The 14,805-nt window shown below is 36.8% G+C and overlaps 3 protein-coding genes across 3 annotated transcripts in view; 1 reads left to right on the top strand and 2 right to left on the bottom strand.

Annotated features, from left to right (window-relative positions):
* The window catches only part of dop1b (DOP1 leucine zipper like protein B), a 28,095-nt gene extending 27,773 nt beyond the window's left edge, over positions 1-322 (bottom strand). The window contains exon 1 of the mRNA XM_084121152.1: positions 143-322. The gene's annotated coding sequence lies outside the window, so the exon portion shown is untranslated. The remainder of the gene's footprint in view (positions 1-142) is intronic.
* A 2,035-nt stretch (positions 323-2,357) lies between these two features.
* Positions 2,358-4,895, bottom strand: atp5po (ATP synthase peripheral stalk subunit OSCP). Its single transcript, XM_084122322.1, has 7 exons — positions 4,813-4,895; positions 4,208-4,258; positions 3,748-3,858; positions 3,527-3,656; positions 3,209-3,321; positions 2,923-3,009; positions 2,358-2,595 (listed from the first exon to the last, which is right to left on the bottom strand). The coding sequence occupies exons 1-7, from the start codon at positions 4,837-4,839 to the stop codon at positions 2,485-2,487; spliced, it is 630 nt and encodes a 209-aa protein (XP_083978448.1). The 5' UTR covers positions 4,840-4,895; the 3' UTR covers positions 2,358-2,484.
* A 1,076-nt stretch (positions 4,896-5,971) lies between these two features.
* slc5a3b (solute carrier family 5 member 3b) lies at positions 5,972-14,085 on the top strand. Its single transcript, XM_084122158.1, has 2 exons — positions 5,972-6,264; positions 9,370-14,085. Exon 2 carries the CDS (start codon positions 9,649-9,651, stop codon positions 11,767-11,769), a length of 2,121 nt encoding a protein of 706 aa, XP_083978284.1. The 5' UTR covers positions 5,972-6,264; positions 9,370-9,648; the 3' UTR covers positions 11,770-14,085.
* Positions 14,086-14,805: the final 720 nt, after the last annotated feature.

Below are 14,805 nucleotides of genomic sequence, written 5' to 3'. Positions count from 1 at the left end.
CAACCAGCATTGCTATCTTCTGTTTGAACTGAAGTCATGATTACAGAGGTACTAATAGTGATGGTTTACAATAAACTCCCCATTAATATTTTATTATCTCCATTAAGACTTGTCATGCTATTGTAAGAACTGAATGACTCACCCACTGCAGCAAAATAGGATGGACGACAGATCACAGGGTCTCGTGCCAAATAACGATAAATCGACAGTTTGGAAACAGTAAAAAGCGAGCATAAGAGAGGACAGGTACGGTACACTAATATTCAAAGCTTCAATCAGCTAACCTAGAATTGGATCGCTCAGCTGATTTCCACCAAACAAACAGTGCATTTGCGTACACTTCCTGATGGGCGGAGGGGGACAGACCATGTGGTGATGACAAGAGGGGTGTTTGCAATACATTATTTTAAGCTTTTATTGCACTCTTGGTATATTTTGTGTTCATATCAATACACATTAGTTGTTAGATCTATTATTGATCTTGGTATCCGTTTTAGTGTTGCTCAAAAACACGGTATTTTTAGACAGCTATATTATTTGTCAGAGTTACCCCTATTCTTTGGTATCTTCCAGGATGTCGTCTGTTTACATTTCTCGCACCAAGTTGTCACATTTTACAGCGGCTGACCATCAGTGCATTTAGTGATAACAGCACTTAGTTTACCTAGGTATCGTTACACCATAAATAGCTTTTAATGTGAGATGTAGAGCAGCAATGACCATCATCTGAAAACATGGATGGATGGATGAATAGAGAGAGACTGTCAGACAGATACCTTTTGTAACTTGTAGCCTACCTTGTTTGAATCAGCCTGCTATTATACGTCCTGTTTTTTTTTTTGTTTTTGTTTTTTCAGTATAGTTAAATGTATCATCATAGTGTAGTATGACTCGCTATTCCTTTTTTTTTTGGAGCATCCCAGCATCCATTGTTCTGCCTTACGTTACGTTCCTCATAATCCCAGTAAAGATGGCATTACAAACTATGTAGTCTTATCTATTCACTATATTAGTACATTCACATTGCATAGACTTCCATTGATTTTATATCAGGTTAATGAGACGTGCAAACGTGCAAAACACTAGATTTAAAAACAAAACAAAAAGTTTTTTTTTAGTTCACCCAAAAATGAAAATGTTGTCATCATTTACTCACCCTCATATTGATCCAAACCTGTATGACTGTTGAGAAACACAAAAGAAGATATTTTAAAGAATGTTGGAAACCAGACAGTTGACGGGAGCCATTGACTTTCATAGTATTTTTCAATGGCTACTGTCAACTGTTTGATTGCCAACATTCTTTAAAATATATGTTTGTGTATTCATAAAGGTTTGGAACGGTATTCTGTCACGTGTGGCTGTAGTGAAGCACATGACAAAGGAGATTGAGAACAAAAACAATCTTTACCCCTAATGAGTACCATTTGTGTACTGACAAAATTCCATGTACAAATTGTGGGTTGCTAGTGCCCTCTTATGTTTATTATGAACACAACATTTTGACCATCAGATAATGCTGGGTATAACAATGAAAGCAATTTAAGTCAGGACTCTTACCTTCATGAACATACAATTAAAATAATAGTGAATATTAAAGATACAAGATATATTTTAGATAAAGATCCATTTAAAAAGACATCTATAAACTTTGTAATAAGTGAAAGAATTAAATATTTGAAAACCCATCTTTAAGCCAATGATTATTTTAAAATCTGCTTTATAAAACATAGTACACATCAGGCTAAAACTGCACAAGTTTTAACTGGCTCTGTTTAACGGATCAAGGCAGAGTAATTAAGAGTGGCATGATCGTGAGCCCTGTGAAGAGACGACTCAACACTGGCGATATATTATGCCCTAAATTAAAACATGATTAACTAATTGTATTTTTCTATGTACATTTCTGAAATGCACTTTCTGTAAAGCTGCTTTGAGACAATATGTATTGTGAAAAGCGCTATACAAATAAATTTGAATTGAATAATTAATCTCATTTTGTTTATTTTATTAATTACTCCAATTTGTAGTGTCACAATCCTTCAGAAATCATTGTGATATGCTTAATGAAAATGGTTCTACTGCTAAATATTTTTATGTAAACTGATAATTTTTTTACAGGACTGATAAAAAATTTCCAAAGACAGCATTTATTTGAGGAAATCTCAGTCTTTAGTATTTTACCTTCAACTAAAAGTATTTTACCTTAGATACCTTAATACCATAGTATTTTTAAAAGATTAGCAATTCCAAGTTGCATTTTCACTAAATACACACTGTAAATATAATTTTATATTTAATATCATACTAAAACCCTCAGAAAAAAAAAAGAAAAAAAACCCCACCACACACACAGCTTAAATGTTACATAATATTTATTTGGAACACAACTGGACAAGATCATTCAACTACACAATAGCAGAGAGGACGCTCCTTCTTCAACTCCTGAATCTTATTAGAGTAGGTCTGGACAGTCCACAGGACTTAGGTCTCCCTGATCAGCTTGGTGAGCTTCTGGATCTTTGTCTTGGTAGACATGTCCACATACTTATCACCAATGCTCACGATCATGCCCCCAAGTATAGAGGGATCAAACTGAGGGAAGGAGGAAGAGAAACACACATTAATACACCTCTGTATTATAATAAATATAAGAAATCACTTTGATAGAAGCAATTTATTGCATGTGTTCTTTTTCACAAGGATGAAAGCGGACGAAAAAAAACATACGAGCAGATGACAAGACAAAACAAGACATTCAATATTTGGCAAAGTTTCACATTCTTTCTTTTAAACTTTAGAACAAAAAAAAAAAAAAATTATGCTGAACCAAATACCCTCCTTAAAAACCTAGTCATCCTAATTTTAAAATTAGCACTTCAAAATTAAATGAAGCCCACCCTCTGGAACAAACCCTCCTACCTTGGTCTCAAGTTTAATAGTTTCTCCCTTTGCGAGGAAACCATTCAGTGCCACCTTCAGCTCTGCAAGATTAGCTTCATCCAGAGGCTGTTCAGACATTCAGCATAAACACACACAATAAAGACACTAAAATAAAGATTTTATTCAAAATTAATCAAACTTTTTATGCAGAGCAGAAAAACATTTAAAACAAAACATTTAATTTAGAAGTAATATTAAGGTTAAAATAAAACAAAAGTAATATGTACAAGGCAAGCAAACAACCACACATTTATGCACGGCTTACCTGAGCAGTGGTGACTGAGCATGTGACCTCTCCTCTGTGGGCACTCATCATTTTGCCAAAGGCTGTGATGACATCAGGGGTCAAGGTCAAGCGGCCATTTTCTGCCAGGACATCTGTAAATCAAAATAATTGAAAAATATGCAAACATATAATACACTTTGTTCTCGATTTTATAAATGCAACAAATGTTAATTTCAATGTGCACGTATTTTATTTATTTTTTTACTATATAGGACACTCCCTTCCAGACTTCTACAATGTGATTACAATAACAGTACTTTTCAGTGAATCAATGAAATGGCTGATCAGAAAACTCACTGATGAAGTTAATGGTGATCGGGGAGAGTTTTGCCTTGATCAAGAAATCAACGAAAGTCTTCTGTTTGATACTGCGCTTGATATGGGGGTTCATCACAATACCTGACAGCTTAGGATCCTTAATCAGGCTCTAGGAAGAGGGAAAATGACAAATCCAGAACTTATTGAAGCACTGTGTAAAGCAAGCAGAAACAAAGAGAGAAATTTAAAGGGAAACTCACAGCCACACGTCCAAGTTCCTGTTCAACCTTATCAAGGTTCTTCTGCTTGCTGGCAGCAGAGAACAGGGCAGTAGCATAGCGTCCCTCGACCCCATAGATCTGGATAGGAGGCTGAAGAGACACACAACAGTAAGAATTGTTATCAAATTATCAAAAAAAGCCTGTAACTACTATGGCACTATATTATGGTATACACAGTAAATGCATTAGTATTAAACCATGGAGTTAAATCAACAGCTAAATAACAAATGTAATACTATTACTACATCACAATTTCAATTACTACCAATATCAGTACTGAAAAATTCTACACAACACGTATACCGTGACACTTTTAGAATATTAGAATACATGGTTTAGCTATTTTAGGTGAAACTGTGGTGACCATGGTAACTTTTATAGGTATGGAAAAAAATGTTTGCCCTGGTATGAAATAAATAACTTTCTTCTTTTTTTTTACCTTGATAAGTTTTGCTACTGGTCGGATCACAGAGGTGCTGAACTGACGCACCTGTAGAGAAACAGAATAACTTGCATGCAGATTTGACAAATATAACAGACTTTCAATGACACGACCTGGTTATAGATATAAACATATGCTCTTCATTTCAGTATTGTCATTTATTGCGTCTCAAAACCTACTAAACTACATCATATGATAACTTAACTTCTAACGTTATAGGTTTTAAAATGTATTTCCAGTCACATTTTCAGCATTGTATGCTTCAGCATGTGAGGAGCAGAAACTCGTCAGGTCCTGGTTTGCACAACTCTTAAATTAATTCATTCAATTATTACAACTCAAGATGCGAGACGCTAATGAACATTATTAACTTGATAACGGATTATTAAGATCTCACAAGAGCACAGGGTTTGAATCACTGTAACGTTACATGTTGCGAATTAGACACTGCCTGTCAAGGCCTCGTTTAGTTATCAGACAAATCATCTTGGCTTAAGCCTGTCAAATATTTACAGTTTCAAAAGATCACATAGATTTAACTACACGAAGCCAAACAGCTCGTGGTTTTCCATACAACTGACAAGGTTTTTAGAATGTCATACCTGCAGCCCCAGTCCAAGCGCTGCCATTTTCTCCTGCGACTGTGTAGGTCAAAAGCACTGCGCATGCGTGCAAGACCGGGAAGAAATACGCAAGAGCTGCGCTTATGCATTGTGGGAAATGTAGTAAGTCATGTCAGTGGAAAATTACTCGGAAAGATCACGGGATAACAAATAAACCGCTTTGGAAAACGCTTTAAATATTTATACAACTATTTTTTTCTTTGGGACAAAATACCTTATATAAATCTACAACATGTGTAAAACGTCTTCAGTTAAAGCCTTGAGCTATTTGAAATGTAGGCTAAGATAAAGGCTACTTATTTGGTGGTTAGTCCAAAATCTCCAAATTATATCTTATAATTGTCTTAATAAAAATGAAATAAAAAATGTAGGTTTACCAAACCTGATATAGGCTAATGGCACTAAAGAAAGCTTGGACTGCCCTTGTTCATTAATGACAACATAATCTCAGCTGATTTCGAATAGCATAACATTATGTTTGCAATTTAATTTCACTGCACTTTTTCATCTGTTTATTTTTGTGTGAAGATTTGCCGGTGCAGCTCCTCATGAGCATATCAGCTGCATATGACATCATGTCACTAAATTAGGCTACCCAGATCACTCACAGGATATTGATAATGATGGAACATAATCAATGGGTAGTTGTGTTTATTTATGTGTTTTATTCAGCTTCAAATTGTAGGTGGACACTTCAGGTGCTGTGGGGTGATAGGGACCATGTGGATCTGTTAGACTTGAATTCAATTTAGCCTACTTATAGCTAATTCGCTAATTAATTTACTTTAGCTAATAAGAGGGTGTAAAATCGATTGCTGTGTTGGATGAAATGAAAACATACAATAAAAAACTAAGGTTAAAAAAAAAACTTTGTAAAGAACATTAACGTTTAAAGAACATTAATAAGCATTGTAAACCCTGCTCAGGAATCGTATGGTGCATTTCCAGATTGTTCTTTTGACTGCAAAACCCAATAAGAGGCTTAGAATGAGCCCTTCCAAAGACTGTGGCTAAAGAAGGGGGATTTCTGGCAGTTTCCAGTATTAAGTAAGGGACTACAAGAGGTGAAAAGTCATGAAACAATAACTCTTGTGATTTACAGTAGGCGTGACTTACAAGTGACCGCCTTGGCCACGTCACGTTAACGACTCATACACACAAAATGTGAAAGGGTGTGTACAGCGGAAGAAAAAGGAGTGGATGGACGTTTATAAAAGGTGCGTTTGCAGCACAATTCATTCCAAAGGACTGAAATCTACCATTACTGAACTTTTAAAGACCATTTGTGCGAGCGAACATATCCTGCACCCTTCTGTGTTGAAGCTGTCAGACACTGATGAAGAGGATCACCTCGCTTGGAGCAGTTCGTTCATTCTAGGAACACGCGCTAAACAATTCTTTATTTCAAGACTATAGCCTATCCTAAAAATGGTAAGTTGTATCTCAAGTGAAACCATTTTATTAGACAGAAATTGAGAAGTGAACTGAATCAATGATCCGAACAGAATAGGTCTTGCACAGTGACTGTAACGTATTTGTAGCGGCGTATAAATGCTTCATATTCGAAGAATTCGGTCTTTTAGTAGTCAATATCTGCACGATAATTATTAAATCTTCTAAGGTACTGTTTTTCAAACGACATGACGCAGTACAAGTCTTGAATTAAAGCGATAGTTCATTTAAAATTGAGCAAGGAGGCATGACAGCTCGGTCCCCATTCATTTTTATTATTTAGATTCTATGAAAATGAATGTGACTGGGGCTTTTCGGAAGAACGTCATACAGGTTTGGAGGGTTAGTAAAACATATTTTTTTTATTTACTATAAAATGTTTACTATAAAAAAAATCGTTCTGCCGTAGTGTCGTTTTACGTCCTGTCCGGCGAACGCTGCTTTCCAGAAATTTCGCAGGAGTCGCAGTGTGTTCGAGTTGTAGTTGGCGTTTAAGCAACATCGTAAAATTCCACGCATCGTCTTTCCACGCAAATGTGAAAAATACATTTTTCCAAACAGGACATGTCAATAAGCAGTTGGTCTTTGTTTAAAAATAAATAAATTTAGTCACCCATCCTTGATGGTGTAGGTCTCTTTTGTGTTTACTGTCATGTATTATTATTATTATATATTTTTTTTATATCTTTATCAGTAAGTCGTTGCCATTGGTTACTAGAGCACATCTGAAGGTGGTGTGAGGTGAATTGTCTAGTAGTGGAAATTTTCCTCCTTGCCCACCCCTCCTCTCCATGTTGTCTTTTCTTTTTTTCTTGGCCAACCAGAGAATCCATAAAGAGATTATCCCAGTCCGGTTGGTTGTTGTTAGATTTAATGGGATCGTTCATCCAAAAATGAAAATGATGTCTCATTCAAAAAATGTTTAGACTCTTTTTCTGATGTGGAACTCAAAAGAGATGTTAGGCACAATGTTACAGACTGGCAGTCAAGGTCACAATTCACTTAAATTGCAGAGACTTGTCATTCTGCCTACCATCTGTTTTGTGCTCTACCCAGGCCTGGTGGCAGAGGGGGGGCATACCTGAGGCTGTGCCAACATGGACTGGACCCCACGATTTCATTTCAGTGTCTGGCCCCCCTGAGAAATATAAATGCCCCCAGAAAACGTGTGTCCTGGCGCCAGACCTGTCTCCAACTAAGAATGAGAGTCAAATAAATTTTGGAACTATGTGAGGATCAGTAAATGATGAAATAATTAAGGTTAACTGTCCTGCACAGAGGGCCTCTGTTTACAGTACTGACTCAGTATTTTGTCATATGTTGTCAGTTATGCTAAATTTATAGCACTGATGTGCATCTGCAACCTGATAACATCATCATCACAAGTCGTGTCATACAGTGACAGAGTCATGGTGGTGCTTTGTTACAAAGATAAGGCCATGATGAAAGGTACTGTTGTAATAAATTCTTAATGTGTATAATTTTAGACAGGGTAGGGCATAACTTACCTGGTTTATAAAAAGCCTGGGCTATGAAAAGTAAAGTAAGGAGTAGTGGTGCACTTTTTTTAAAATTATTTTATTGTGTGGCTTTAACCAAGATTGGGAAAAATGAAGACCGCTAGTGAGCAATTTTGTTTGGTAAGGGTTGCATATGGGTAAGTGTTTGCATTGTTCTGATATGTGAAATGCATACTGAATGAGTTGCAGGACACATTTCTTTGAAATACCAACAGGTGGCAATAGTCACTCTTATTGACGTTCCTAAATTTTTGATTATTGGGTTAAGCATTAGGTGTGCATTACCATTGATTACTTTTAAATCTTTCTTTCTAATTTCCGCTTTAAACCTCAACATTAATACAACCAAACTGTTTGGATAGTTGTCTGAGCTGTTGCAGTCTGACCATAAGCTTGCTGTTAGATGCATGTTAAGCTGGCTGTTAGAACCAACCGGTGTAGTGTAGTGTTATGCAATCTGCCCTATGGTTTACAAGGAATTAGTGCCTGAAGTCCAAGCTGGTATAGGTTTCAGGTGGCAGAGAAGTGAATTGGGAAGTGATGCGGCACATTTGCGTATGTCTAAGTTATGCAACCATTAAAGTTGGGCAATGATGACTGGGAGACAGAGATGTAACTACTTCCAGTCTAAAAAATTGTTGAAATGTTGAAAGTGAGGTCTAAATAAATTTGGGGAAAATAATTGTTTACATGAAGCTTTAAAGGAGAAATAGATTATTATGATAATGGTTTGCTTGTTTTATAATTTTGTTATCATTGTTGATCACCCTATTTTAAAATAGAGACTTTATTAAAAGGTGTTACTAATTTCTTTTAGGGATACACTGATATTAAAATCCTGACTGTGATATGCTGATAATTATTTTCATGTTATGGCTGACAACTGATAAATTAGCTAATACCAAAATTCAATACTATTTTGTTTAAATAAATAAGAAAAACACTATGAACTGATTGCAATTTTAAATGCAACTCCACATTATAATGTACTGTATGAAAAATAATAATTTTGAAATTCACTTAAGATTGCATTTAACAGTGTTATTCGTTTTTTTAAATATTAAGTGAGGCAATGTTAATCTACTGTAAATGTAAAAATAGTGAAATGAGCATGTGCAATTAAATATCAATATTGTCCAATACCGATAAATTAATAATGGCCTGGTTTCACAGATAGGGCTTAGATCAAGCAAAAAGTAGGCCTTAGTTAAATTAGGACATTAAAATAGCTTTTATAAACGTGCCTTAGAAAAAGATTACTGCCTTACTGTGTGCATCTTGAGGCAAAACAATGGCACTAAGACAGTTCAAACATAAATTTTAGTCTGAGACTAGGCTTATGCCTTGTCCGTGAAACTGGGCATATGTATGTATGTATATTGTATATGTATATTTGTTCAACAAAATAACAACTGTAACAATTTTATCAAAAAATCTTTATCCAAATGTTATTTTCCGGTTTTGTGGTAAAATCAGTGCATAGTAGTAATGAATTAATGATCTACACACTTGATCTAATGCATGCCATGTCTCTCTCTTTCTTTCTGTGTTTGCTGTCTTGCAGGAATGTAAACTCTTGCCATTTCTAGACCAGAAGCCAGAGACATCCTCCCCAAAATAACTCTTGTGCTTCATGAGAGCACCGTTGGATTACCAATCAAATCTAAACCAAACACAAACCAAATAGAAATTCATCTGACAGATGGTGGATGCTTCCGTTTCCTTCTAGAAAGACAGCAAACCAAATGAATAAGAGATTTTATGTGCATTTGCTTGCATCTTTACTCAAATAGACCTATTTTTTTCAGACAATTGCATTTTGAACTGTGATAGTAACTTAAACATGATACAAACAGGACCCATGATGGAGGCGGCGGATATTGCAGTTGTTGCACTTTATTTTGTACTTTTGCTTGTAATTGGTCTGCTCGCCATGTGGAAGTCCAACCATAGCACTGTCAGTGGCTACTTCCTGGCAGGTCGAAATATGAATTGGGTGGTGATAGGTGCCTCACTCTTTGTCAGCAACATCGGCAGCGAGCATTTCATTGGTCTCGCTGGTTCTGGAGCAGCAAGTGGTTTTGCAGTGGGCGCCTGGGAGTTCAATGCCCTCCTTCTTCTGCAGCTGCTCGGCTGGGTGTTCATCCCAGTCTACATCCACTGTGGAGTTTACACCATGCCAGAGTACCTCTCCAAGCGCTACGGAGGCAAGCGGCTAAAGATTTACTTTGCTGCCCTCTCACTTCTGCTGTATGTCTTTACTAAACTCTCAGTGGACTTGTACGCAGGAGCTCTTTTCATTCAGGAGTCTCTTGGCTGGAATCTATACCTGTCAATCATCTTGCTTATCACTATGACTGCCTTCCTGACAGTGACTGGTGGACTGGTTGCTGTGATCTACACGGACACTCTACAGGCTGTGCTCATGATTGGCGGTGCATTGACCCTTACCATCATCAGTCTGGTCAAGGTAGGCGGTTTGGAAGGGGTGCGGGAAAAATACATGGAAGCAGTCCCCAACGTCACAGCCATCCTGGCTAACAGCAACTTCAGCTTCCAGTACACAAACTCCTGCCGAATCCATCCCAAGCCAGATTCTCTTAAGCTCCTACGAGGACCGCTTGATGAGGACATCCCTTGGCCGGGCTTCCTGTTGGGTCAGACACCCTCATCCATTTGGTACTGGTGTGCAGATCAAGTCATCGTCCAGAGAGTATTAGCTGCCAAGAATATTGTCCATGCTAAAGGCTCCACACTTATGGCAGGAATTCTTAAGGTCCTTCCCATGTTTATCATCGTTATTCCAGGAATGATCTCACGAATATTGTTCCCAGATGAGCTGGCGTGCATCGGACCAGAGCACTGCATGGCTGTTTGTGGCAGTCAAGCTGGCTGTTCCAACATCGCCTACCCTCGGTTGGTCATGAACGTGATGCCGGTGGGTCTCCGAGGGTTGATGATGGCAGTGATGATCGCTGCCCTCATGAGCGACCTGGACTCAATTTTTAACAGCGCTAGCACCATCTTCACATTGGACATTTATAAAATGCTGCGTATACGTGCATCCTCCCGTGAGCTGGTGGTGGTCGGCAGGTTGTTTGTGATCTTCATGGTGACTATCAGCATTGCTTGGGTGCCTGTCATTATTGAGATGCAAGGTGGTCAGATGTACTTGTACATCCAGGAAATTGCAGGATACCTCACACCTCCCATTGCTGCCCTCTTTTTACTCGGAGTCTTCTGGAAACGTTGCAATGAGACCGGCGCATTTTGGGGAGGTATGACTGGGTTTGTGCTAGGCACCACTCGCCTCTTCCTTGGCTTTGTATATCGTGAGCCAAGATGTGACCTGCCTGATGAGCGTCCAGCTTTCATTACTGATGTCCACTACATGTACATTGCTGCCGGGCTGTTTTGGATTTCCGGGCTGGTGGCTGTGGGTGTCAGTCTTTGCACATCACCGCCTGAATTGGAGAAGATCAAGCGTACCACAATCTGGGGCTTGAGAGAACTTAAACGGCTTCCTGTGACTGAACGAGAAGAGATGTACAAACTCACTAATGGCAATGGTGTTCTCAAGAAGGATGTGCCTGAGGATGTCCAGAAGGAGAGATGTCTTGATGTGGCTGATATGAAACTCCTTATGCCCTCGCCTTGTGACCAAGATCCCGAGACTCCCAGCACAGAGGCATCCACACCAATGGAGCTGTACGGCAATGGTCATGCAAAGCTTGTGAAACGGAAGGATGAAGGCAAGCGTGATGAAGAGAGCTGCCCTCAAGTATTTGACTGGATTTGTCAAAAGGAGAAAATGTCTGTTGTCAAACCCAAAGTCATTGAAGAAGATGAAGGAGCTGTTCGTGAAATGCTTTATGAACCCCCTAAGATCAAGCTGTTACTTAACTTAGGCCTTGTATTGGTTTGTTCACTGGGTGTTTTCATGTTTGTGTACTTCTCCTTGTAATGTGCTGATCTTATCTTAAGACCTGTGTGAAAGACAGCACATTTATATTATCTATTTGTTTTTTATAAGCCATTTAGGGTCTGTAATATTTACAGTGTCGTTTCTTTTTTTCTTTTCTTTTTTTTACAACTTCCTTTTAGGGATGTAAACATTTTGAATAATTCCGATAGAAGTTATTTATTGTTTCTCCTTGGCTCTGTGTCACACCTCCTTGAAAATATTTAAACTCCTCCTTGTTGGTGTGTTGATGACCAAATGCATTATTGAAACAGTAGCTTTTGTATAGTTTATGGTTGGTCAAGTTAAGCAACTGTAGGATTTACTGTTTTTCTCCTTGGTGAATTTTGCCTTAATTTTGTCACTTGTGTAACCGGAATCGTATTTCCTAAGTTTTATGTGAAATGGAAATTGTGAAAATTATTAATTTTAAGTGAAAAAAAGTGGGAAATTTATCACAAGATTCAAAGATTTTATTTAAAAATCTTTTGCATAAAAAAGATGCCATATCACTAAGGTGTTGTGCCGTCTGATTAAACCTGGTACCTTGCTGTACATTCCCAAATTCAAGTAAGACTATTTAGGTCAATTGATGTAAATTGTAACTGTAACTCTGTATGTAATTTGGTGAATTTTTCTGAGTACTTCAATTTCTTTGTATTTAGAGCTACTTTAAAAAACACCAAAATGCCTTTTGTGCAGAGCATAAGCATGTAAAAACCCTGCTTTATCTTCATTTTGGGAATATGACATAGTTAATGTGCAAAAGACTCCCAAGATGTTATCGCTCCAAAACAAATCAGCTATAAAATGCACAGTCTGGTTATGTGGATGTTACTGAATGACCCTCAGAACCACCACAGGAAAGACTCAGAGAACACTGTCATTTATGTTGTAATCTGATATTATGATATCCCAAAACAGGTTATTTCGACTGGGATGTCCAATTTTGATTGCTGCGCAAAAATAATATCTTGTTCTTCTAGAAGAAGAATTTGAGTATGGCTGCAGTAACATGCATTACTTGTTGTTGATCTGCTGTTAAATGCTCTATTTGTTCAGACAAATGGGAACTGGTGGATGGCCTTAGTGAAAATGAAATGGGCGTGAGGGATTTTGTAAACTTTTTTTTTTTAAGTGCAAGCTCACAATGTTGTATTTATACTTTGACATTCAAGTCCATAATTTTAATGAAAATTTATCCCAAAGGTGCAACAAAATTATCTTGACTTCATTCAGAGGAGTTATGCCAAAAGAGATATCAGGAAAAGGTGTATTTATTTTGTGTGTCCTACTTTTTTAATCGGTCTTCAAAAATCCCTATCATACCCAAATTTAAAATAAAAATTTATATTTTTGAATTCATTTTTATACAGCTACTATCTTTGTACTGGAAAAGAGGTACATAAATAAAAAAGAATGTTCAATAGAGACCTTGTTCTTTTATGCTTCTTTTTCCCAAATTACTGATTTGGTTTTGGACTCTTATGGTCCTTGTCAATCTTACTGAAGTGATTACCATTTCTTTGCAGGTATCAGTTCATCTTATTCTGGTTCATAGCATTTACACTAACTGAATCACTATGTCAATTTTGTGGTTGACCTCAATCTCAGACTAAAACGGTATAGTTATATTATTGCTTAAGCTGTAACAGATTAACTACAATTTAAAATTACAGAATTTGGGAGCTGTTGTAATTATCTGAGGCCTAATTGACTGATCCAAAACTGATATGATCTCTGGCAATACCATACCAACTAACTACTATACTTGCTTAGGGGGGTGGAAGTGATTGTTGGTTTTGGATACACCACATATTTTCAAACCAACACCCAAAGCTTTTGAATATTTATCCATATATTTAATAGTAAAATGATGATGAGGTTCTATCTTCTTTTCTTTCTTTTTTTTTAATGTTGTTTGTGTTTGATAATGTGAATTTTAATAGACTGTTACTTCATTTAACGTCATCCTCTAAGGTATTTTTTTAACATGGCTTTTTATGACAACAAAAGGGTTTTGTGATTTATTTGATTTTAATGGATCTTGTTTTACATTTGTATTGAATGGTGTATAGATTCCAGATATTTCTTTTGTGCTTTAGTTTAGAGTGTGTACATCTCTTAACGTTCCTTATGTTGCATAAAACGGGCTTCATCGATTCATTGTGAAACATTTCATAAGCTTAAAAATGCATATGGAGTTTATTGCTTTAATCTCTGATCTATTCAGACATACACAAATGATTTGTACATTTGCTACTTTTATTATCAAAAGTTGTGGATGAATAAAAAGATCATTCATTTGAGAACGACAAACTGCGTGAGCTTGGTTATTTGACTTTAAATCTTGTAATATATTGTATCATTTACTTGCATGTTTTTATTCTTTAATTCATCTGTCATATTCCAGACAATTGACTTTAATATTCCAAACAGCACTGCGTTTCAAAATGACAGTTTTACAGTTGTTTATCAGTGGCTCCATAATGTCTTGTAGAGATGATTATCCTGTGTTTTATGACATTCATTAATTTGCCATCAACATAATGTATAAAGTTATTTAGTCCTGTTGTTTATCCTTAAATTAATATTCTGCATAAATATCCATCTACAATATGAAGACAATACTCACATTAAACATATGAAATGAGAATCATCCATTGCACTTTTGTATTCTCTGGTATTTAAGGCTTATGCACATGGTGCATCACACTAGCTATATGTTTCCATACACCTATTTTTATGCACATTTTGGCATATCGCATAAAAAAAACACTGGATGAAAACGCCATAAGCATAAATTCATAAACTCGCTCAATTCAGTCATATATATTTTTTTATCCGATAAGAAGCCATGCACATAAACTACGACGGAAACACATTTACTGAATAAATTCCTCAATATACATCAAAAAAGTCATGTGACTTTGCGCGATTGTTCTGAAATTATCGGCTCAGTCGGGGGCTGAGTAAGGTGAAAAACAGTAGGCCTATGTGACAAAAGAGGTATTTCAGAAATCACAATACTCATAAAAG

Source organism: Abramis brama (assembly GCF_963993115.1).
Source record: "Abramis brama genome assembly, chromosome: 8".
Taxonomy (NCBI): domain Eukaryota; kingdom Metazoa; phylum Chordata; class Actinopteri; order Cypriniformes; family Leuciscidae; genus Abramis; species Abramis brama.
This window is presented reverse-complemented; position numbering and strand designations above follow the sequence as displayed.

Coding starts and splice junctions, on each gene's coding strand:
- atp5po (XM_084122322.1), bottom strand. CDS start 4,839: ATGGCAGCGCTTGGACTGGGGCTGCAG. Junction 4,259..4,812: donor CGCTTGGACTGGGGCTGCAG/GTATGACATTCT, acceptor GTTTCTCTACAG/GTGCGTCAGTTCAGCACCTC. Junction 3,322..3,526: donor GATCACCATTAACTTCATCA/GTGAGTTTTCTG, acceptor TTTGATTTACAG/ATGTCCTGGCAGAAAATGGC.
- slc5a3b (XM_084122158.1), top strand. CDS start 9,649: ATGATACAAACAGGACCCATGATGGAGGCGGCGGATATTGCAGTTGTT.